Source organism: Rhinoraja longicauda, chromosome 5 (genome assembly GCF_053455715.1).
Source record: "Rhinoraja longicauda isolate Sanriku21f chromosome 5, sRhiLon1.1, whole genome shotgun sequence".
In the NCBI taxonomy this organism is placed as follows: domain Eukaryota; kingdom Metazoa; phylum Chordata; class Chondrichthyes; order Rajiformes; family Arhynchobatidae; genus Rhinoraja; species Rhinoraja longicauda.
The window spans coordinates 881699-906452 of NC_135957.1; the positions used below are offsets into that span (position 1 = coordinate 881699).

The following is a 24754-nucleotide window of genomic DNA, read 5'->3' on the forward strand; positions in this document are numbered from 1 at the left end:
TCACAACTTCACAAGTTATAGTATTAGGCCATTCGGCCCATCAAGTCTACTCCACCATTCAATCATGGCTGATCTCTGCCTCCGAATGCCATTTTCCTGCCTTCTCCCCATAACCCTTGACACCCATTTTAATTAAGAATTTGTCCATCTCTGCCTTAAAAGTATCCACTGACGTGGCCTCCACAGCCCTCTGTGGCAATGAGTTCCACAGATTAACTGCCCTCTGACTAAAGAGGTTCCTCCTCACCTCCTTTCTAAAAGAGCACCCTTTAATTCTGAGGCTATGACCTCTAGTCCTAGACTCCGCCACCAGTGGAAACATCCTTTCAACATCCACTCTATCTACGCCTTTCATTATTCTGTAAGATTCAATGAGGTCCCCCCTCAACCTTCTTTAGTTTAGTTTAGTTTAGTTTAGTTTAGTTTAGTTTAGTTAAGTTTAGTTTAGAGATACAGCGCAGAAACAGGCACTTTCAGCCCACCGGGTCCACGCCGACCATACGTACAAACTCCGTGCAGACAGCACCCGTAATCGGGAGCTCAAGTTCCTGGGCGTGCATATCTCTGAGGATCTGAAGAAGGGTCTCGACCCAAAACGTCACCCATTCTTTCTCTCCCGAGATGCTGCCTGACCTGCTGAGTTACTCCAGCATTTTGTGAATAAATCGATTTGTACCAGCATCTGCAGTTATTTTCTCATACTCTCTGAGGATCTGTCCTGGACCCAGCACATTGATACAATCATAAGGAAAGCTCATGAACACCTCCTCATCCTTAGAAGATTGAAGAGATTTGTTATGTGTTGACATACACTCCCTTGACCTTCTACAGGTTTTCAGTACGGAACATATTGACTGGTTTCATCACGGCATAATTCGGCAAATAATACATCTAGGAATGACGGAAATTACAAAAAGTGGTGAACACTGTCCAGTCCATCACGGGTAATGACCTCCCCACTATCGAAGGGATCTATAGGAGGCGCTGCCTCAAATATGACCCACACCACCCTGTCTACATTTTCATTTCACTCCCTGCCATCGGGAAGAAGACATAGGAGTCTGTAAACCATGACCTCCAGGTTGAGGAACAGCTTCTTCCTAATATCCGTCAGGCTATTGAACATGACAAACACCAATTACACTTAGAACTGTGAACCATCTTGGCTTGCAGTAAGGCGTGGGGCTTTTGTTTTGTTTTCCATTAATATTGTTTTTCTTTTAATTTATTGAACTTTATTTTGTTTATCTCATTATTATGTGACCTATTGAGTAGGTCTCAACCCAAAACGTCATCTATTCCTTTTCTCCAGGGATGCTGCACGACACGCCGAGTTACTCCAGCATTTTGAGTCTATCTACTGTGTTTACAGTCCTGTTGTGCTACTGCGAGTAAGAATGTAATCGTTCCATTTTGGTCCCTGTGACAATTAAACACTCTTGAATCTTCCTCCAGCACTTTGTGTTTCAACGAAATCCCCCAACTACTGTGGGGCAAGCCACGCATTGACAGATGAGACGTTTTACCTTCTGAAACTCTCCAAACATGTACGAGAGTGTCCGAGGAATGATGCCTCTGTCGCTGTAGCGCTCGGCGCCTCCCGTGACAGTGAAGGTCTTGCCACTGCCCGTCTGGCCATAAGCAAAAATTGTCCCATTGTAACCTGCAAGGACACTGGAAGGGGATTAAAAAAAACATGAGTATTCACATGCAAAATCTGAAACAGGTGACAATTAACTACCGGGAGTAAGCACACACAGAGCTCCGCTTAATTTATTCCAGGCAGAGCAAAATGGTGGGTATATGGAACGACTGCCAGAGGAAATATTTCAGGAGGGTATAATAACATTAAAAATACATTTGGACAGATAAACAGACAATAGACAATAGGTGCAGGAGGAGGCCATTTGGCCCTTCGAGCCAGCACCGCCATTCAATGATATCATGGCTGATCATTCACAATCAGTACCCCGTTCCTGCCTTCTCCCCATACCCCCTGACTCCGCTATCTTTAAGAGCTCTATCTAGCTCTCTCGTGAAAGCATCCAGCGAATTGACCTCCACTGCCTTCTGAGGCAGAGAATTCCACAGATTTACAACTCTTTGACTGAAAAAGTTTTTCCTCATCTCCATTCTAAATGGCCTACCCCTTATTCTTAAACTGTGGCCCCTGGTTCTGGACTCCCCCAACATTGGGAACATGTTTGCTGCCTCTGACGTGTCCAATACCTTAATAATCTTATATGTTTCAATAAGATCCCCTCTCATCCTTCTAAATTCCAGCGTATACAAGTCTAGTCGCTCCAGTCTTTCAACATACGACAGTCCCGCCATTCCGGGAATTAACGTAGTGAACCTACGCTGCACGCCCTCAATAGCAAGAATATCCTTCCTCAAATTTGATAGGATAGATAGGAACTTGACAGATTTGTGATTAGTACAGGTGTCAGGGGTTATGGGGAGAAGGCAGGAGAATGGGGTTGAGAGGAAGAAATAGATCAGCCAAGATTGATTGGCGGAGTAGATTTCATGGGCCAAATGGCCTAATTCTGCTCCGAGAACTTATGAACATGAATAATCTGGTTGTGGGCTTGCTTCACAAACATTTTGTCGCATCGAAAGCCAAAGATGTGTCTGGTGCAATTGAGGAGCCTCACCCACTTTCCTTCACTCATGGCACCATTACAAAGCACACAATGCATCAGTTGAGCCGGAGTCAGTGCTGGAACTAGTGGGGGGAATCAAAGGGGAGAGAGAAGGCCATTATTTTAGGGTCGTGTTAGCTTGAAGCCTTTGACAGGAGCAAGATTGTGTGTTGAGCTAGGCCGTTATTAGTGTTCCAAAATATTTATGAGTCATCGGACAACACATCAACCTAGATAGAATCATACACCATGCACAACAGGCCCTTCGGCCTTACTTACCCATGTCCACCAAGATGTCCCAAGTACACTAATCCCACCTTCCCAAGTTTGGCCCATATCCCCCAAACCTTTCCCATCCATTTGCCTGCACAAATGTATTTTAAATGCTGTTATACAACTTGCCTCAACTACCTCCTCTGGCAGTTTGGTCCATATATGCACTGCCCATTATCAGTACCATTGATACGGACTGGGGCAAGAAACCCAACCAACTTCCTGACCCAAAACATCACCTATTCCTTTTCTCCAGACATGCTGTCTGACTCGCTGAGTTACTCCAGCTTTTTGCGGCTATCTTCTTGAAGCGATTACCGGCTCCCACTTTTTGCTCTCATTGTTGTCTTCACACCCTGTTACGAGGCTCTCCCTCTCCTCCCTGACCTCTGTCTTGTCGTTGTTTAAGATCTGATCTGCTTCAGTTGTTAGATGTTTCTTCGAGATGTTTCTCTTCAGTGGGAATCCTGACCGAATTTTGGTAAGTCTAGTTTTAGTTTAGTTTAGTTTTGTTTAGTTTAGAGATACAGAGCGGAAACAGGCCCTTCGTCCCACCGAGTCCGAACCGACCAGCGATCCCCGCACATTAACACTATCCTGCACACACTGGGGACAATTTACACTTATACCAAGCCAATTCACCTACATACCTGTACGTCTTTGGAGTGTGGGAGGAAACCGAAGATCTCAGAGAAAACCCACGCGGTCACGGGGAGAAGGTACAAACGAACATACACTCCAAGCCCTCTCATGCCAGACTTCACCAGTTCAGCCATGTTGTGATTACCATGTTGTTTTATTATGTAATGCTGGATTACAGCACAGCGGTAGAGTTGCTGCCTTACAGCGCTAGGAACCCGGGTTCGATCTTGACAATGGGTGCTGTCTGTCCAGAGTTTATGCATTCAGCCTGTGACCGTATGGGTTTTTCTCCGGGTGCTCTGCTTTCCTCCCACATCCCAAAGATGTGTTGATTTGTAGGTTAATTGGCTTCTGTAAATTGTCCCTAGAGTGCAGGATAGAACTAGTGTATGGGTAAACACTGGTCGGCATGGACCTTCTAACTAAAACAAAGAATTAGAGGGTTTTAGTTGCAAGGAGAGATCGGACATATTTGAATCGTTTTCTCTGGCATGCCAGAGGCTGCAGTGATACGTGATAAAAGTATATAAAATTATGAGTGGAATAGATAGTGTAGACAGTCAGAACCTTTTTTCCCAGGAGGGAAAACTCAAATACTACAGAGCATCGCTTTAAGGTGAGAGGGCCAATGCGCAAAGGAGATGTGTGGGGCAAGTATTTTTTTACACAGAGGGTGGTAGTTGCCTGGAATGCATTACCAGGGGTGGAGGTTGAAGTCGTGGCACTTAAGAAACATTTTGTGCAAGCACATAGATGTGCAGGGAATGGAGGCATATGCACTATGCAGAGGTAGATAAGAGTTGGCATTATGTTCGGCACAGATACTGTGGGCCGGAGGGTCTGTTTTGGGGCTCTATTGTTCTCTGTTCCATATAGTATTTTTGGTGAGTTGAGTCTCACTTCCGACTCTTGTCAAGAGTGGGCCCGGAGAAAAAGAGAGTGAAATGAGAATGTAGAAATCTCTCCATAAACCTCTGCATACTTACATAGTCACAATCATACTTTATCAGCCAAGTATGTTTTACAACATACGAGGAATTTCATTTGCCGTACAGTCATAGCAATAAAGAGCAACAGGTCACACAAAATACATTTTAACATGAACATCCACCACAGCGACTCCTCCGCATTCCTCACTGTGATGGAAGGCGAAAAAAAGTTCTTTGTTCTCCCGCGGTCGGGACCTCGAGCCTTCCGTTGACGGGACGATCTTACACCCGTAGCTGGCAGTGGGCCTTCCTCATCGGGGCGATCAAGCTCCTTCTCAGCTCCCCCGCTCCGGGCGATCTGACCCCGGGCTTGTCGAACTTTGTGCGGCTTCGGAGCTTCCCAACGTCGGTCTCAACCCGAGATTGCGAGCTCCTCGATGTTAAAGTCCTCAGACCGCAGTTGGAACCTCGATCCCAGGCAAGGAATCGCACGCTCTGATGGTAACTCCACGCTCAAAGTCAGTCCCAAGCAAGGCCTCCAGCTTCACGATGTTAGGCCGCACAGCGACCAGAGATACGATCCGGAAAACAATCGCATATCCGGCAGGGTAAGAGATTTAAAATATGACAATTCGATAGATGACAGCACAAACAACTTGTTGGAATTTTTTTAAATAGTCAGATATATTTGAATACTTAAACTTTAAATGCTGGTTGATAGACAATAATGGATAATAATGGCAAGAATAATCACAGCAACATTTTGCACTTGTGCACAATTTTGACATGGAGAAAAGTTCTTGCACGCTTCAGATTTCCAATCCAAAGATGAAAGAGCAAGCAGCCTTTTACAATGTCTTTAAGAAGGAAAAGAGAGATGGGGTGATATCGAGAGGAGAATTGTAGCACAAGAGCCTGGATGGTAAAGAAAGTCTAAAAGCTATAGATGCTGGAAGCCTGAAGTAAAAAATATAAGAAATATCTGTGAAAAATGCAAGAAATATCTGTGAGAAATAGCAGATGGAGGTGGACTATGCTATTTCATTATCGAGATAAGATTAAAGGTTGTGCAGCTCGGTTCAAGATGTCATTGATGCTGAGGCCTCAAGTTTTTGCAGTTTATAAAAAGGTTCGGATGAGGGAACGAAGGATATCTATATACTAAAACTCTCGTTTGTTTGTTTGTTTGTTTGTTTGTTCCTGAACTGCAGCCAAAACGGTACACGATAGCGCGACAATTTTAGGCCCACCTTATTCACCGTCTAATGGTGCTAATGGAAGACGTTACATAGAAACATAGAAATTAGGTGCAGGAGTAGGCCATTCGGCCCTTCGAGCCTGCACCGCCATTCAATATAATCATGGCTGATCATCCAGCTCAGTAGCCTGTACCTGCCTTCTCTCCATACCCCCTGATCCCTTTAGCAAAAAGGGCCACATCTAACTCCCTCTTAAATGTAGCCAATGAACTGGCCTCAACTACCTTCTGTGGCAGAGAATTCCACAGACTCACCACTCTCTGTGTGAAGAAATGTTTTCTCATCTCGGTCCTAAAAGACTTCCCCCTTATCCTTAAGCTGTGACCCCTGGTTCTGGACTACTCCAACATCGGGAACAATCTTCCCGCATCTAGCCTCTCCAACCCCTTAAGAATTTTATATGTTTCTATAAGATCCCCCCTCAGTCTTCTAAATTCCAGCGAGTACAAGCCCAGTCTATCCAGTCTTTCCTCATATGAAAGTCCCGCCATCCCAGGGATCAATCTGGTGAACCTTCTCTGTACTCCCTCTAAGGAAGAACGTCTTTCCTCAGGTTAGGAGACCAAAACTGCACACAATACTCCAGGTGCGGTCTCACCAAGGCCCTGTACAACTGCAGCAGAACCTCCCTGCTCCTAAACTCAAATCCTCTTGCTATGAATGCCAACATACCATTCACTTTCTTCACTGCCTGCTGCACCTGCATGCTTGCTTTCAATGACTGGTGCACCATGACACCCAGGTCACGTTGCATCTCCCCTTCTCCCATTCAGGTAATACTCTGCTTTCCTGTTCTTGCCGCCAAAGTGGATAACCTCACATTTATCCACATTATATTGCATCTGCCATGCATTTGCCCACTCGCCTATCTATCCAAGTCACTCTGCAGCCTCCTAGCATCCTCCTCGCAGCTAACACTGCCACCCAGCTTCGTGTCATCCGCAAACTTAGAGATGTTGCATTCAATTCCCTCATCCAAATCATTAATATACACTCTAAATAACTGGGGTCCCAGCACTGAGCCTTGCGGTACCCCACTAGTCACTGCCTGCCATTCCGAAAAGGACCCGTTTATTCCTATTCTTTGCTTCCTGTCCGCCAACCAATTTTCTATCCACCTCAACGCTGAACCCTCAATACCGTGTGCTTTAAGTTTGTACACCAATCTCCTATGTGGGACCTTGTCGAAGGCCTTCTGAAAGTCCAGATATAACACATCGACTGGTTCTCCCTTATCCACTCTACTAGATACATCCTCGAAAAATTCTATAAGATTCGTCAGACATGATTTGCCTTTGGTAAATCCATGCTGACTTTGTCCAATGATTTCACCACTTTCCAAATGTGATGCTATCACATCTTTAATAACTGACTCTAGCATTTTCCCCACTACCGATGTTAGGCTAACTGGTCTATAATTCCCCGTTTTCTCTCTCCCTCCCTTTTTAAAAAGTGGGGTTACATTGAAATTGGTGTTATATTTTTTAAGTTATTCACAAGAGGGAGGATAAGGGGGGTTGAGGGGGATGGAGTGGGTGGGAGGGGAAGGGGGGGAGGGGGAGGGAGGAAGGCAGGGAGGGGGAAGGGAGAAAGGGCAGGGGTGGGGAGGGGAGGGGAGGGGGGGGAGGAGAGGGTGCTGCACCAATGCAGGAGAGGTTTGGGCCCAACGGGTCCACTTGGTCTAGTAGATACTACATTTTCAAGACACTAAGAGAGATAGGAAAGAAAACTGTGAAGAAAATGTAAGAAATATAATCAATTCCATAATTGTCAATAGAAAAGGAACATTATCTGTCATAGAGTCGTAGAGTTAACAGGCCCTTCGGCCCAACTTGCCCACACATGTCCCAGCTACACTAGTCCCACCTGCCTGCACTTGGTCCATATCCCTCCAAACCTGTCCTATCCATGTACCTGTCTAACTGTTTCTTAAACGTCAGGATAGTCCCTGCCTCAACCACCTCCTCTGGCAGCTTGTTCCATGCACCCACCACCCTTTGTGTGAGGAAGTTACCCCTCAGATTCCGATTAAATCTTTTCCCCTTCACCTTGAACCTATGTCCTCTGGTCCTCGATTCCCCTACTCTGGGCAAGTGATTCGCTGCATCTCTGTCATTCAGACATTTTGCAGATGGTCAATTTCAAGTACATGTTATTTACACTCAATGCCCTCACAGATAAAGGCAAGTACACCATACACCTTCCTTACCACCCTGTCTATTTGTGGTGTCATAGTCAGGGAGCTATGGATGCATATGCCAAAGTATATCATCAATGCTCTTAAAGGTTCTGCCATTTATTGTGTACTTTCCTCTTAAATTTTACCTCCAAAATTGCAGCATCTCACACTTGTCCGAATTAACCACCATCTGCCATTTTCCGCACACATACATATCATATATTTTCTGTTTTTATTTGCACTTGTTAATAAAATTGACCCATTACCTTATATCAAGCTGGAAAGGGTACAGAGAAGCCTTACTAGGATGTTGCCAGGACTAGAATGCCTGAGCAAGATGGAGAGGTTGAGTAGGCTAGGACTCTATTCCTTGGAGTGCAGGAGGATGAGGGGTGATCTTATAGAGCTGCATAAAATCATGAGAGGAATAGATCGAGTAGATGCACAGAGTTTAATGTGAAGGGGAAACATTTTAATAAGAATCTGAGGGGTAACTTTTTCACACAAAAGTTGTTGGGTGTGTGGACAAGTTGGCAGAGGAGGTAGTTGAAGCAGGGACCATCCCAATGTTTAAGAAACAACTAGACCAAGTGGACCCGTTGGGCCCAAATCTTTCCTGCATTGGTGTAGCACTCTCTCCTCCCACCCTCCCCTCTCCCCCAACCCCTCCCCCCCCCCCCCCCCATCCTCCCCCCTCCCTCCTTCTCTCCCCCCTCCCTCCCTAGGTGATAGATTTAAACTTTAAAATGTGAATAACTTAAAAAATATAACACCGATTTCAATGAAACATCTTCCATTAGCACCAAAGGGGCGACGGTGAGTAAGGAAGGCCTAAAATTGTTGCGCTATCGTGTACCGTCCAGGAACAAACAAACAAACAAACAAGAGTTTTAGTATATAAACATAGCACCAAAAGTAAGGAAATTTGTGTTTGGTAGATTATTTCTTTGCTGTAACAATGCTTCTTGGCAATAAATCTTATACCGTTGGAAAGCCTGTTTATTTCCCTTTTAAATGGTGCCACATTTGTAAGGAACATGCATTTGTGGGATGAGCAGCAGAGCTGAGTATGTGGGTTGCGCCCATGAAAAATCTGCCAAATCTTCTCTGCCAATGCCAAACAGCTTATTCTGCCAATGCCAAACAGCTTATTCTGCCATTGACTCTTGTTCGGTGTTGTTTGGTGGATTGGATGATTGAAGTCTGAAGAAACAAGACATATTGGCAATTTAACAATTTATTCATTTAATAAACAGGAACCTCAGTAGCGTGTGGAAGAACCATACACAGCCACAACAGCCTGGCACCTCCTCCTCATGCTGGTCACCAGCCTGGTCACACACTGTTGTGGGATGGCATCCCATTCTTCAACCAGCATTTGTCGCAAGTCAGCCAACGTGGTTCTGTTAGTCACTCTGGCACGAACAGCACGCCCAAGCTGATCCCCCAAGTGTTCAATGGGGTTGAGGTCAGGACTGCTGGCAGGCCATTCCATCCTCTCCACTCCCAAATTCTGGAGGTAGTCTCTGAGAAACCCTGCTCTTTGGGGGCGAGCATTGTCATCTTGGAGGATACAGTTCGGTCCCAGACTGTGGAGATATGGGATTACCACTGGTTGCAGAATCTCATCTCGATACCTCTCTGCATTGAGATTGCCTCCAATGATGACAAGCCTCGTTTTTCCAGTGAGGGAGATGCCGCCCCACAACATCACACTGCCTCCACCAAAAAATGTTACTCTATCGGTGCAGCAATCAGCATAGCGTTCTCCGCGTCTTCTCCACACTTTGACCCTATGATCCAACTGCCGTAGGCAGAATCTGGACTCATCGCTGAACATAACGTTCCTCCACATGTTCAGGTTCCAGTGCACGTGTTGCCGACACCAGTGCAAACGGGCCTGACGGTGAAGGGCAGTCATGGCAGACCTCCTGGCAGCCCTATGAGACCGGAGATTGGCTGCGTGCAGTCTGTTCCGAATTGTCTGGGCAGAGAGCCGTCGGCCATATCGTCCTGCAAACCTTGGCTGCAAATCTGTAGAAGACAGCCTACGGTTCCTAAGTGCTGACAGGGTGAGGAAACGGTCTTCTTCGGGTGTCGTCTTCTTGGGACGCCCACTTCGCGGCCTGTCTCTGACATCCCCGTTATATGGAACTTGGCCTTCACTTTGGAGATGGTACTAGGGCTCACTCCAAATAATGCCGCAACTTGGTTTTGCGGAACACCAGCTTGAAGTTGCCCTATCGCACAGGCCCTATCCAGATCAGTCAAACGTGGCATGCCGATTCTTGGAGCAGACACCTACTGACCACTGTAGCAGGGCCCATGCTCACAGATGCTGCCAATCAGGTGCCAATCAGGCACCTGATTGTCAGCACCTGGGGGTACCAGAAGCTCAAAACAAGAGTCAATAGCAACAGCAGAATAAGCTGTTTGGCATGCCACGTTTGACTGATCTGGATAGCTGTTTGGCATTGGCAGAGAAGATTTGGCAAATTTCCACCGCCGAGGCATGAACTCTACAAGACCCCTGAAGGTGTCCTGTGGTATCTGGCACCAAAGATTCGCAGCAGATCCTTCAAGTCCTGTAAGTTGTGAGATGGAGCCGCCGTGGATTGGACTTGTCAATCCAGCACATCCCACAGATGCTCAATCAGATTGAGATCTGGAGAATTTGGAGGCCAGGGCAACACCGTTAACACTTCATCATGTTCCTCAAACCATTCCCGAACAATGTGTGCAGTGTGGCAGGGCGCATTATCCTGCTGAAAGAGGCCACTGCCATCAGGGAATACCATTGCCATGAAGGGAAGTACCTGGTCTGCAACGATGTTTAGGTGGGTGACACGTGTCAAATAGACGTCCGCATGAATTGCCGCACCCAGGGTTTCCCAGCATAACATTGCCCAGAGCATGACACTCCCTCCACCGGCTTGTCGTCTTCCCACAGTCGGTTCGGACCAAACAGGATAGCCTTCGTTGCCCTCGCGCATCGATGAGCCTTGGGCGCCCAACACCCTGTCGCCGGTTTGTGGTTTGTCCCTCCTCGGACCACTGTCGGTAGGTACTCACCACTGCTGACCGGGAGCACCCCACAAGCCTTGCCATTTCAGAGATGCTCTGACCCAGTCGTCTGGCCATAACAATTAAGCCCTTGTCAAAGTCGCTTAGGTCTTTCCCCCTGCCCATTTCTCCTGCATCCAACACATCAACTTCAAGAACTGACTGTTCACTTGCTGCCTAATATATCCCACCCCTTGACAGGTGCCATTGTAACAAGATAATCAATGTTATTCACTTTGCCTGTCAGTGGTCATAATGTTTTGGCTGAGCGGTGTATATGCCTGCCACAACGTCTATCAGGTCTTCCCTCAACCTCCGAAGCTCCGGAGAGAACAATCCAACCTCTCCTCAGAGCTAATATCTTTTAATCTTTTTAATATAGCCTTGGGAATTTCTTTAATCCTTGCAATTGACATCTCATGGCCTCTTTTGGTCCTTCTAATTGCCTGCATGAGTTTTTTCCTGCTTGCTTCATATTGCTCAAAGGCTCTGTCTGACTTCAATTTTCCAAACCACACATAGGCTTCCTCCTTTTATCTGACCAAATTTCCAACCGCTCTTGTCATCCAAGGTTCCTTACCATCCTCATCCTCCCTCCATCCTGGAACATGCCTGTCCTAAACTCTGATCAGTTGATCTTTAAACAACTCCCACATGCCAGATGTGGGCTCACCCAGTAACAGCTGCTTCCATTTTAGTCCCACTTGATCTTGCCTAGTAATTTTGTAATCTGCCTTACCTCAATTTAGTACTTGTCCACCCCCCCCCAAGGTCCAGACAGATCCTTATTCGCAACTATCTTCAAACTTGCGATCACTGATCCCAAAATGCACTTCCATTGGCAGAGCACTGAACGCTGGACAGGTGACCAAACACCAGTTGAGTATTGTGTGCAGTTTTGGTAAAGGAAAGATGTTGTTAAGCTAGAAAGGGTACAGAGAAGATTTACAAGCATGTTGCCAGGACCTGAAGGCCTGAGCCAGAGGGAGAGGTTGGGCAGGCTGGGACAGTATACCTTGGAGCGCTGGAGAGGGGTACAAGATCATGTAGAGAGGTACAAGATCATGATGGGAATAGATAGAGTAGATGCCCAGAGTCTTTTACTTCCCCTACTTTGGTAGGGGAATCGAGAACTAGAGGTCACAGGTTTGTCGAGAGGGGAAAATTTAATAGGAATCTGAGGGACATCTTTTTCACACAGAGGATGGTAGCTGTACAGAATGAGCTGCCCGGAGAGGTAGTTGAGGTAGAAACTTTTACAATGAACAAAAAAAAATTGGACAGGTACATGGATAGGAACGGTTTAGAGGGATATGGGCCAAACGCGGGCAGATGGGACAGATGGGATACCTTGGTCGGCATGGACAAGCTAGGCCGAAGGACCTGTTTCCATGCTCTATGACCTGGCCAGGCTAATTTCCTGATACAAGATGTAGTATGGCTTCTCGCCAAGTTTGACTATCCACATTGTTTCACACCCTATTGTATACACCTGGGCAGCACGGTGGCGCAGCAGTAGAGTTACTGCCTTACAACGAATGCAGCGCCGTAGACTCAGGTTCGATCCTGACTACGGGCGCCGTCTGTACGGAGTTTGTACGTTCTCCCCGTGACCTGCGTGGGTTTTCTCCGAGATCTTCGGTTTCCTCCCACACTCCAAAGACGTAAAGGTATGTAGGTTAATTGACTGGGTAAATGTAAAAATTGTCCCTAGTGTGTGTAGGATAGTGTTAATGTGCGGGGATCGCTGGGCAGCGCGGACTCGGTGGGCCGAAGGGCCTGTTTCCGCGCTGCATCTCTAAATCTAAATCTAAATCTAAAAAGCACGGTGGCGCAGCAGTAGAGTTGCTGCCTTGCAGCGCCAGAAACCCAGGCTCGATCCTGACTGCGGGTGCTGTCTGTACGGAGTTTGCACGTTCTCCCCGTGACTGCATGGATTTTTTTCCGGGTGCTCCAGTTTCCTCCCACATTCCAGAGACGTGCAGGTTTGCAGGTTAATTAGCTTCTGTGAATTGTAAGTTGTCTCTAGTATGTGTGGGATAGTGTAAGTGAACGGGGCCATCGCTGGTCGGCAATGAGTCGGTGGGCTGATGCGGGCTGTTTCCACACTGTATCTCTAAACTAAACTCAACTAAACCCAATAGGGCCTCCCAAAACCCTGACCTTCATCACATTGAAAGCCTCGGCCTGTACCCACACAAGGGAACACCACATCCTGCAAGATGTTCTCTGAGTCACAAACTGTCCAGCTCATAAATATATCGTCATCCTTTCATCGCTCTGGTATCCAAATCCTGCGCTTCACAACCCAACAGTACTGTGGAAGCAGTTTTACCACAACACAGAGGTTCAAACATGCATCACGGTACACATTCTCAAGTGAAGCAAGACCGTGAACTAGGGTTGCCAACTGCCCCGTATTAGACGGGACATCCCGTATTTTGGGCGGAATTGTTTTGTACCGTACTGAGATAGTTGGCAACCCTACCGTGATAGGAATATTGATTTTTCTAACTTCAAGTGACCCTTGCTTTCCCTCTCTCTCCGTCCCTCCCCCATCCTAGTTCACTGATTAGTTTGTTGTCCTCCTGATTAAATATTACTAATTGTATGCCTCGTTGTCACCTTCCCCTCAGCTAACAATGAACCATTTTACACATTTCCTTGATCATCGTCCTTTGATCTGTGTTTACACACCATACCCTTCCATATCTCTATGTCTCTCAGTCTGAAAGAAGGTCTCGACCCGAAACATCACCCATTCCTTCTCTCCAGAGATGGTGCCTGAGTTACTCCAGCATTTTGTGTCTATCTTCTGGGAAATAAACCCTGGCCTGGCCACCAGTGCTCTCTTTCTGTAAGCGAGTAACAAAATCCATCAAAACAAACCCATCAGGGGGAGGGGTGGGGGGCACCACAGGGGATTGAATGCATCCTGGACCAGGATTGTAATATAGTCATTTAATATTTAGTTCTGCATAGAAAAACATGGAAAATAGGTGCAGGAGGAGGCCATTTGGCCCTTCGAGCTAGCACCGCCATTCATTGTGATCATGGCTGATCACCCACAATCAGTACCCCGTTCCTGCCTTCTCCCCATATCCCTTGATTCCACTAGCCCCTAGAGCTCTTTTTAAAAACTTTTTTAAAACTCTCTTTTAAATTCATCCAATGAATTGGCCTCCACTGCCTTCTGTGGCAGAGAATTCCACAAATTCACAACTCTCTGGGTGAAAAAGTTTTTTCTCACCTCAGTTTTAAATGGCCTCCCCTTTATTCTTCGACTATGGCCCCTGGTTCTGGACTCCCCCAACATTGGGAACATTTTTCCTGCATCCAGCTTGTCCAGTCCTTTCCTAATTTTATACGTCTCGATAAGATCCCCTCTCATCCTTTTAAACCCCAGTGAATACAAGCCCAGTCTTTCCAATCTTTCCCTACATGACAGTCCTGCCATCCCGGGAATTAACCTCATGAACCTACGCTGCACTGCCTCAATAGCTAAGACGTCCTTCCTCAAATTTAGTTTAGTTTAGTTTAGTTTAGTTTAGTTTAGAGATACAGCGCGGAAACAGGCCCTTCGGCCCACCAAGTCCGCACCAACTGCACGTTATACTACACACACACTAGGGACAATTTACATTTATACTAAACCAATTTACCCACATATCTGTACGCATTTGGAGTGTGGGAAGGAAACTGATGATCTCGGAAAAAGCCACAAGTCAAGGGGAGAATGTACAAACTCCGTACAGACAGCACCCATAGTCGGGATGGAACCCGGGTCTCCGGTGCTGCCAGCGCTACAAGACAGCAACTCTACCGCTGCGCCCCCATAGTATTTAGAACATTTTGAGTTTTTTCGTCTTATGGTGGCGGCCATGTTTCTAGTGTTTGTTTTGTGAATATTATAAATAGCTAATAATTGAATAAATTTATTTTTGTAAATAAAATAAAAAATAAGTCTCAAAGTTAACATCCAGAAACATACACGAATAGCACATTCCAACCGGGAATTGAAAGGAGAAAAAGAAATTATCCTGCGTCTTCCGGATTATGCCCAGAAATTCCTGCCATTGCTGTTCCACCATCACTCCTGCTAAGATCCCTTTCCAGTCTACCTTGGCCAGCTCCTCTCTCATGCCTTCATAGTCCAACTGCATCACTGACAATTCTGATTTAACCTTCTCCATCTCAAATTAGAGTCATAGAGTCATAGAGTCCTACAGCACAGAAAGAGGCCCTTCGGCCCATCGTGTCCGTGCCGCCCGTTACCAAACACAGTCTAATTTTAATCCCATTTTCTCGCATTTGGACCGTAGCCCTGAATGTTGTAGCATTTCAAGTGCCCATCCAAATGCCTCTTAGAGTGTTCCCGCCTCCACCACCACCCCAGGCAGTGAGTTCCAGACTCCAACCACCCTCTGGGTGAAAAAGTTCTTTCTCACATCCCCCCGAAACCTCCCTCTCCTTACCCTGTATCTATGTCCCCTCGTTGTTGAACCTTCCACCAGTGGAAGAAGTTCCCCGCCATCTACCTTATCTATGCCCCTCATGATCTTGTACACCTCGATCATGTCTCCTCTCAGCCTTCTCTGCTCCAGGGAAAACAACCCCAGTCTGCTCAGTCTCTCCTCATAGCCGAGGCTATTTTAATTGCAGATTAAAACTAATCATATTATGATCACTACCTCCAAGCGGTTCCTTTACCTCGAGTTCTCTTATCAAATTTGGTTCGTTGGACAACGCTAAATCCAGAATTGCCTTTTCTCTGGTAAACCTCTCAACCTCTCTCTGTAGCTCAGCTCCTCGAGTCGAGTCGAGGCAACATCCTCCTAAATCTTTGCATGCTTTCCAGTTCAATCACATTATCCTCTGAGCACCTAGTTAGTAATGAGTTTCACATCAACCAGTCGGTCTAACCTCTGGTGTGGACTCCTCAACCATGAAAAGAGAATGCATCCAAGACTATTTTATCAAACCTGATCGATATGAGTCCGAAGACAATACTGCTGTATTGTGCTTTTCTGAAACTAAGGACAACTTGATTCTGAAAATTAGTGCAAGGAGTCAAGTTTCAGTTTATTACTGGACCAAATGGACCTGTTGGGCCCAAACCACTCCTGCATTGGTGCAGCACCCTCTCTTCCCCCCACTCCCCTCTCCCCCACCACTCCCCCCTCCCCCTCCATCCCCTCCCTCCCTCCCTTCCCCCTCCCCCCATCCCAGTCCTGTCCTGTCCCGGTGCGGGGATGTTCAGTGGTAGACGGCGGCGGCTCTCCCACTGTTGCTGAGCCGCTGGACTCTGGGCGACGTGGGGATGGTGTTGAGCCGGCCGGGGAGTTTGTTCTGCGCACGGACGGATGCGGCGGCCATCTTACATAAGTACCAGATCAACAGAGCCCCAACTGTGTGCGGTTTTTTTAACTTTAAAATGTGAATAACTTTAAAAATATAACTCCGATTTCAATTAAACCTTCCATAGGACCACGAGACGACAGTAAGTTGGACCTAAAATTGTTGCGTTATCGTGTACCGTTTTGGCTGTAGTTCAGGAACAAACAAACAAACAAAGAGTTTTAGTATATAGATTGTCAAGTATACCATGCAAAGCTTTTGTTTGCAAGTAATCCAATCAAATCAGATAATACTATACAAGAATATATTCAAGCCAAATTCAAGTATTAAAAGTAGAGCAAAGGAAAAGATTCAGAATGCACAATATTGGTCTTAGCATTGAAGCCCAGTAGTTCCAGAGACAAAGTCCAATGTCCGCAATAAGGTAGTGGTGAATTGTACTGTACCTTAGCTTATGGAAGGATAATTCAGAAGCCTGCTAACAATGGAGATATGAATAAGGTTTGGAGTCTGAACATACATCTCAATAAGGTCACGGCATATTCATATGGAAACAATTTTAAGGATTTTTTTAGAAGCTGCATCAGATCATTATTGATATTAATGAACAGTTTAAACAAATAATGGTCATTATCAATCCATTAGAGGGTGATCACACTCAATACACAATAGCCTTTAATCCATTCATCATGGAGATTTTTTCCAAATGGCTGAACATTAATATTTTGGTCATCATGATGCTGGATTCCTTGCCCCCACACAAGAAATTTCCCACACGAGCCATCAGATGTTGATGCATCATCTCAAAGATATGAGGTGGAATCCAAAATTTAATCCAGACGCCTTTTCTTCATTAACCAAATAAATATGGAATACACTGGGGAAGGAGAGGACAAGGGACCTTAAGGTTAAACTATATCACATTTTAAAAGATAAATCCCCTTTCTTACAAAATTTATAGAATCCTGTCAGCATAGGAGGCCCATTAAGTCCTGACCTAAGATCACCAGACAACCAAGACGCAAAGTTTACCTGTATGCAAAAACCAACTTTGCAGGAGTTTTTTTTTTAGATTTAGATTTAGAGATACAGCGCAGAAACAGGCCCTTCGGCCCACCGGGTCCGCGCCACCCAGCGATCACTAGGGACATTTTTTTAAAACATTTGCCCAGCCAATTAACCTACGTCTTTGGAGTGTGGGAGGAAACCGAAGATCTCGGAGAAAACCCATGCAGGTCGCGGGGAGAACGTACAAACTCCGTACAGACAGCACCCGTAGTCAGGATCGAACCTGAGTCTCCGGCGCTGCATTCGCTGTGAGGCAGCAACTCTACCGCTGCGCCACCGTGTATTTCTATATAAGACACTAAGTGCTGGAGTAACTCAATGGGTCAGGCAGCACCTCTGGAGATTATGGATGGAAAACCATCCTATCGACATCTAAGCAATCCTGACCTACCATCTACCTCATTCGAGACTATCTTTAATCGGACTTTACTGGACTATATCTCGCACTGAAAGTTATTCCGTTTATCATGTATCTGTACACTGTGGATGGCTTGATTGTAATCAGGTACAGTCATTTCACTGACTGGTTAGCAAGCAACAAACATTTTTATGTTGTGTTGGAAAATAACTGCAGATGATGGTACAAATATAAGGTATCACGAAATGCTGGAGTAATTCAGCGAGTCAGGCAGCATCTCTAGAGAGAAGGAATGGGTGACGTTTCGGGTCGAGACCCTTCTTCAGACTAACGTTTTTATGTTAATAAGTGGTAGGTGCAGAATTAGGTCATTCAAGTCAAGTCAACTTCACCATTCAATCATAACTGATGTCACTCCCTTCTAACCCCATTCTCCTGCCTTCTCCCCATAACCCCAGTCACTCGTACTAATCAAGAATCTATCTACCTCTGCCTTAAAAATATCCACCGACTTGGCCTCCATAACCTTCTGTGGCAAAGAATTCCACAGATTCACCACCTTCTGAATCTGTGGAGTTTCACCTTTGCACATTAACAATACCATCATTTCAGCTGCAAAGTATAAAGCCGAAGCTCTTGGTCGTCAGTTTTACAAGAGAAAAATAATTTGATTTTCCAGATCTTGGCCCTAGTAGCGTTCCAGATATTGGCGACTTGCTCATCACCAAAGAGGGAGTTGAAAAGCTTTTGTCTGAATTTAATCCTTATAAAGCCTGTGGCCCAGACTGTATAAATGCCAGAGTTTTGCAATCTTGTCTTCAAGCATTGCTCCAATCCTCCAGATATTATTCGGGAAATCAATTTCTACTGGAGAACTACCGAGTGATTGGCATAATGCAAACATCTCTCCAATTTACAAAAAGAGTGACTGCTCAAATCCAGCCAATTATTGTCCAGTATCCTTGACTTCAATTGTCTGGAAACTCCTTGAACATATTATTCATGGCCATGTTATGAGGCATTTTGAAATACACAATATACTAGCGGACCAGCAGCATGGATTCCGCAAAGGCAGGTCATGCGAGACCCAGCTCTCTGTCCTGGTTAATGATCTGCAAACAATCCTGGATAGCAGAGGGCAGACCGGTCTTATTATAATGGACTTTAGCAAGGCCTTCGACACCGTTCCCCACCGTAGGTTGATGGCTAAGCTTCACCACGTTGGAAGCCGAAATAACATCTACTGGTTGATTAATTCCTCACCAAACGACATCAAAAGGTTGTAGTAGATGGTGAGTCATCACAACAATCTCCAGTTGAGTCCGGCGTGCCGCAGGGAACGGTGTTGGGACCTTTGCTGTTCTTGATCTACATCAATGATCTGCCTGACAACCTGTCTTCGAGAGGGAGACTCTTCCAGGATGACTGTATTGTGCATCGAGAGATCAGAGCTGCTGAAGATGCCAAGGTTCTTCAAAACGACATAAACTATCTTTGTTTCACAAAATGCTGGAGTAACTCAGCAGGTCAGGCAGCATCTCGGGAGAGATGGAATGGGTGACATTTCGGGTCGAGACACTTCTTCAGACTGAAGAAGGGTCTCGACCGGAAACGTCACCCATTCCTTCTCTCCCGAGATGCTGCCTGACCTGCTGAGTTACTCCAGCATTTTGTGAAATAAATACCTTTGATTTGTACCAGCATCTGCAGTTATTTTCTTAAACTATCTTTGTAATTGGGAAACCATTTGGCAAATGGGCTTCAATTACACCAAATGCTTTTCCATGAGAGTTACTCATAAAGTCAAGCCTGATCATAAACCGGTACAAGGTGGGAGACGACCTGCTTAAAGAAGTTGATCACCACCCATACCTGGGGAGTTGAACTCACATCTGGCCTAGCCTGGAACTAGACACATGAACCAGATTGCCACAAAAGCAAACAGAACTTTGGGCCTTCTCCGGAGAAATGTACCCGGCTGTGACAAACCAACAAAGGAGGTCGCGTACAAAACACTTGTCCGCCCACTGTTGGAATATTGCCAGACAATATGGGATCCTCACCAGAAAAATAACATTGACACCCTTGACAAGGTTCAGAGGCATGCAGCACGGTTTGTTTGTGACCCACGCGAGCAAAACCTGCACGAGACAGCCCAGCTGTTGGCGGTTGTGCAGTAGAAAGCAGAAGCAGAAGCAGAAACTGCAGTTGCTGGTTTAAACCGAAGAGACACAAAAAGCTGGAGTAACTCAGCGGGACAGACAGTATCTCTGGAGAAAAGGAATAATTAGAACAGGTGTCAGAGGTTGAGGGGAGAAGGCAGGAGAATGGGGTTAGGAGGGAGAGATAGATTAGCCATGATTGAATGGCAGAGTAGACTTGATGGGCCGAATGGCCTAATTCTACTCCTTTTCCTAATGACCTCATGAATGGGTGACGTTTCGGGTCGAGACCCTTCTTCAGGCGAGCGGCAGGGTGGGGCGGGGCAAGGCGAGGCAAGCAGCGGGGCAAGAGGCAAGGCATGTGTTTTGCGGAAAAATGTGAGGCAAAAATCGGAATGGTGGAAATTAAATGAGAAAGTGGAAACTTTCCGCCAAATTCGGACGGGTTGGGAGGTCTGCTTATCCAACTCTCTCATCTGCTCCGAGTGGGTTGGATGGGGTGGAAAGGGAAAGAGGGCAGAGGTAGCAGGTAGCTATGTTACTGCTTGCTTGGTAGAAGATTGGTACCTTGGATTCAAAGTCCACTCTCTTTCATCTATACTGAAAATGAGCACTCTAATTAAAATTTTAAATTCAACGATGAGAAACTTCAAACTCAGAGGCATCATAATAATAGGGCCAATGTTATTTGCGACAGGCATTTGCAGCCTCTCAATATCTGCTGTGTCTCCATGAAGTGCTTAGATCCTTCAAGCTGCAGAAAGCAAGAAAAAAAATGGAACTACAGAAAGGCATTTCTTTGTCATTCTTCAAAGATTGGAAATAGATAGCTGCCATCAATCATTAATAATAATATATTCCTTTATTCGTCCCACACTAGGGAAATTTAGTGTTACAGCAGCAAACTGGATAGCAAGAGAGCAAGAGATCATTAATTATAGATAAAAGATACATAAATTGTCATCAGTTTTCTGTGTGTTCTTAGCTGTTATTGTTGACTCGTCTGCTGGGAGCAGTGCTGGTTGTGCAGCCTCACAGCAGCGGTAAGGAAGGACCTCCTATATCTCTCCTTCACGCACTTGGGGTGAAGGAGTCTGTCACTGAAGGAGCTACTCAGTGCAGTGACAATGTCCTGCATGGGGTGGGAGTCGTTGTCCAGCAGCGATGTTAGCTTTGCCATCATCCTCCTCTCTTCCACCACCTGCACTGAGTCGAGGGGGCAACCCAGGACAGAGCTGGCCTTCCTGACCAGCTTGTCGAGTCTCTTCCCCTCCGCCGCTGAGATGCTGCTGCTCCAGCAGACCACTCCATAGAAGATGGCCCGATGCAACCACCATGTTGTAGAAGGTCCTTAGGAATGCCCCCTGCACTCCAAAGCACCTGAGTCTCCTTAGCAGATAAAGTTTGCTCTGGCCCTTTCTGTATAGCGCATCGGTGTTTTCAGTCCAGTCCAGTTTATTGTTGAGGTAAACACCCAGGCACTTATAAGAATCCACCCTCCCGATGTCCATTCCCTGGATGTTCACCGGTGTCGGGGGGACCTGGCTGCGCCTGCGGAAATCTACCACCATCTCCCTGGTCTTCCTCACGTTGATCCGGAGGCAGTTCCGCTGGCACCAGTCCACAAACTCCTTGATCTGTTCTTTGTACGCCCTGTCCTCGTCGCCCGTGATGAGGCCGACGATGGCAGAGTCGTCAGAGAACTTCTGCAGATAGCAGTTTGCAGAGCTGTGCCTGAAGTCCGCAGTTTACAGGGTGAACAAGAATGGAGCTAGCACTGTTCCCTGCGGAACCCCAGTGCTGCAGACCACCCTGTCCGAGACCAGGTCCTTTGTCCTCACATACTGTGGCCGGTTGGTGAGGTAGTCCAGAATCCAGGATGTGAGGTGGTGATCCACTCCTGTGCACTCCATCTTGCCCCCCAGAAGCCCCGGCTGGATGGTGCAGTAGAGTGTACTGGAGAAATCAAAGAACATGATTCTCACAGTGCTATCCGGCTTCTCCAGGTGTGAAAGAGCTCTGTTCCGTAGGTAGATGAGAGTTAACTCTCTAATGAAGACTCGATGTGTTTGCCACATCCTCTCATGCAATTTAGAGAAATAAAGTACAATTCTAAGTACATTCCCGAGAATAATTTGCTTACAAAATAATTTCCTTTTCAATTTTGCTTTACAAACTCCACCAATTACGTGATTACGTTTGACAAAGAAATGTATTTTAGGAAATAATCACTCGGAAGGTGGTGAATGCGTGGAACAAGCTGCCAGAGGAGGTAGATGAGACAGATGCGATGACAACATTTGAAAGACACTTGCAGAGGTACATGGGCAGGAAAGGTTGAGAGGGATATGGGCCAAATGCAGGCAAATGGGGCTGGTTGAGATGGGGCATCTTGGTCAGTCGAAGGGCCTGTTTCCATACTGGATCAAACGAAAATAGTAATTTGATGATTTCCATCAATTTTGTACCTCATAGGATTTTAAACTACACTGAAGCTGAAGGTACTAGAGTTGTATTATGGGAAGAGAGACTCGCCAATCTCCCATCAACGACATTCATGTCCCTAAGTGCCAAAGAAGAACCTCCTCCTGGGGCCGAATCAAGCTGGGCTGAATGGAAATGCCTCAACAGACTGAGAGCTGGTACTGGTCGTTGTAAAGCGACTCTCAAGAAGTGGGGTTATATAGACACTGAAGACATCATCTGCACATGTGGCACTGAACCACAAACTAAGGAGCACAAATTGAGATGTCCTCTATTGAAGATCGAATGCAAACCTGAGGACCTTGCAGAGAACAATGATACCACAAACTCTGACTGAATCAACAATAATCCTCATTCCTAAAAAAGATAAGGATTCTGAAGATCCTGGTTCGTATAGGGCGATAGCTCTTTTAAATACTGATCAGAAGATATTAGCGAAAATCTTAGCTCAGAGATTAAGTCTAGTTATAGATAAATTGATACACCCCGATCAATCAGGCTTTATAGCCAAACGATATTCATTTTTCAACTTGAGACGCTTGTTTAATATAATTTATTCAAATAGACTATTAAATGAAGATTTAGCAATCATCTCGCTAGATGCTGAAAAAGCATTTGATCAAGTAGAATGGCCCTATCTTTTCTCAGTGATGGAAAAATTTCAACTAGGTGAAAATTTTTGTTCATGGGTGAAACTTTTATATACATCCCCAACAGCTAGAATATTAACTAATCAAATGCTGTCATCTAAATTTCATTTAGCTAGGGGTTGTAGACAAGGATGTCCACTATCACCGCTTCTATTTGCCCTTATTATAGAACCACTTGCTGAGAGTATTAGATCAAATTCAGATATTCATGGCTATAACACTAAACATACAACCAATAAAATTTCTTTATATGCGGATGATGTATTAATATATATTACAAAGCCAGAAATTAGCATTCCGAATTTATTAAATCTCATAACTCAATTTGGTTCATTTTCAGGTTATAGAATTAACTGGTATAAAAGTGAAATTATGCCAATAATGGAGCATAATCCGGCCATACTTCAACAATTTCCTTTTAAAATTGCCTATGAAAAGTTTAAATATCTTGGAATTTACGTGACTAGGAAATATACTTCTTTATTTAAATTAAATTTTCCTCCTTTACTCACTAAATTACACAGAAATATCCAATTTTGGAAAACACTTCCTATATCATTAGTTGGTCGTAGTAATGCTATAAAGATGATCTTTCTTCCACAGCTACTATACTTATTTCAAGCAATTCCGATCTATCTTCCAAAAAAGTTTTTTTTTAAAATTGATTCAATTGTTACTAATTTTATTTGGGACTACAAGACTCATAGAATAAATAAAAGACATCTATGTAAGTCTAAAATTAATGGAGGAATTGCTTTACCTAATTTTTTATTTTATTATTGGGCGGTTAATATTAAAAATATAACCTGCTGGTTGGATGATTCTGATCAACAACCGGATTGGTTAAAGATGGAGTAAGAGGATTGTTTACCATTCGATATTGGTGCGATCCTCTTAGCACCAATAAATTTAAATAAAAAAACATATGGAGGTAATCCCATTATACACAGTGTTATCCGTACCTGGAAACAATTAAAGCTTACGTTAAAATTGAGTAAATTATCTGTTTTCCTTCCTATTGCGAATAATCCCTCTTTTAAACCGTCTGTCTTAGATAGAGGCTTTGCTCTATGGAAAAGTTATGGAATTAAAAGGGTGGGAGATCTTTATCATAAGGGAACTTTTCTTTCTTTTCAGGATTTACAGCAGAAGTACGGATTATATGTTAATAATTATTTTAGATATTTACAACTTAGAGATTATGTAAAATCACACATGCAAGAATATAAGTTTAGAGGTCCAGAAACACTTGATGTATGCCTGAATCGACATTATAATTCAAATAAATTAATATCCTTTATTTACAATACTCTCCTTGACACTGACATTCCGTCATCAGAATCTTATAGACGAGCATGGGAGGACGAATTGAATCAATTTATAATGCAAGATATATGGGATGAAAGCTTACAACATATACATCAATGTTCATTGAATACTAGACACTCCTTAATACAATTTAAAATAATACATAGATTACATTATTCGAAGACGAAATTAAATAGGATTTTTCCTAGTATCTCTCCTATTTGTGATAAATGTCAATTTCAAGAATTTAACTCATATTTTCGTAACTTGTATAAAAATGCAAAACTTCTGGTTGGAGATTTTTAAAATAGTTTCTAAAGTTATTAATAAAAACTTAGATATGGACCCAAAATTAATTATATTAGGATTATCAGAA

At 44.8% G+C, this 24754-nt stretch overlaps 1 protein-coding gene across 2 annotated transcripts in view; it reads right to left on the reverse strand.

Moving 5' to 3' along the window:
• The window catches only part of kif6 (kinesin family member 6), a 466382-nt gene that overhangs the window by 400768 nt on the left and 40860 nt on the right, over window positions 1-24754 (reverse strand). For both annotated transcript variants that reach the window (XM_078398770.1, XM_078398768.1), the window contains exon 4: window positions 1527-1674. In XM_078398770.1, coding sequence (XP_078254896.1) covers window positions 1527-1674 — 148 coding nt within the window. The remainder of the gene's footprint in view (window positions 1-1526; window positions 1675-24754) is intronic.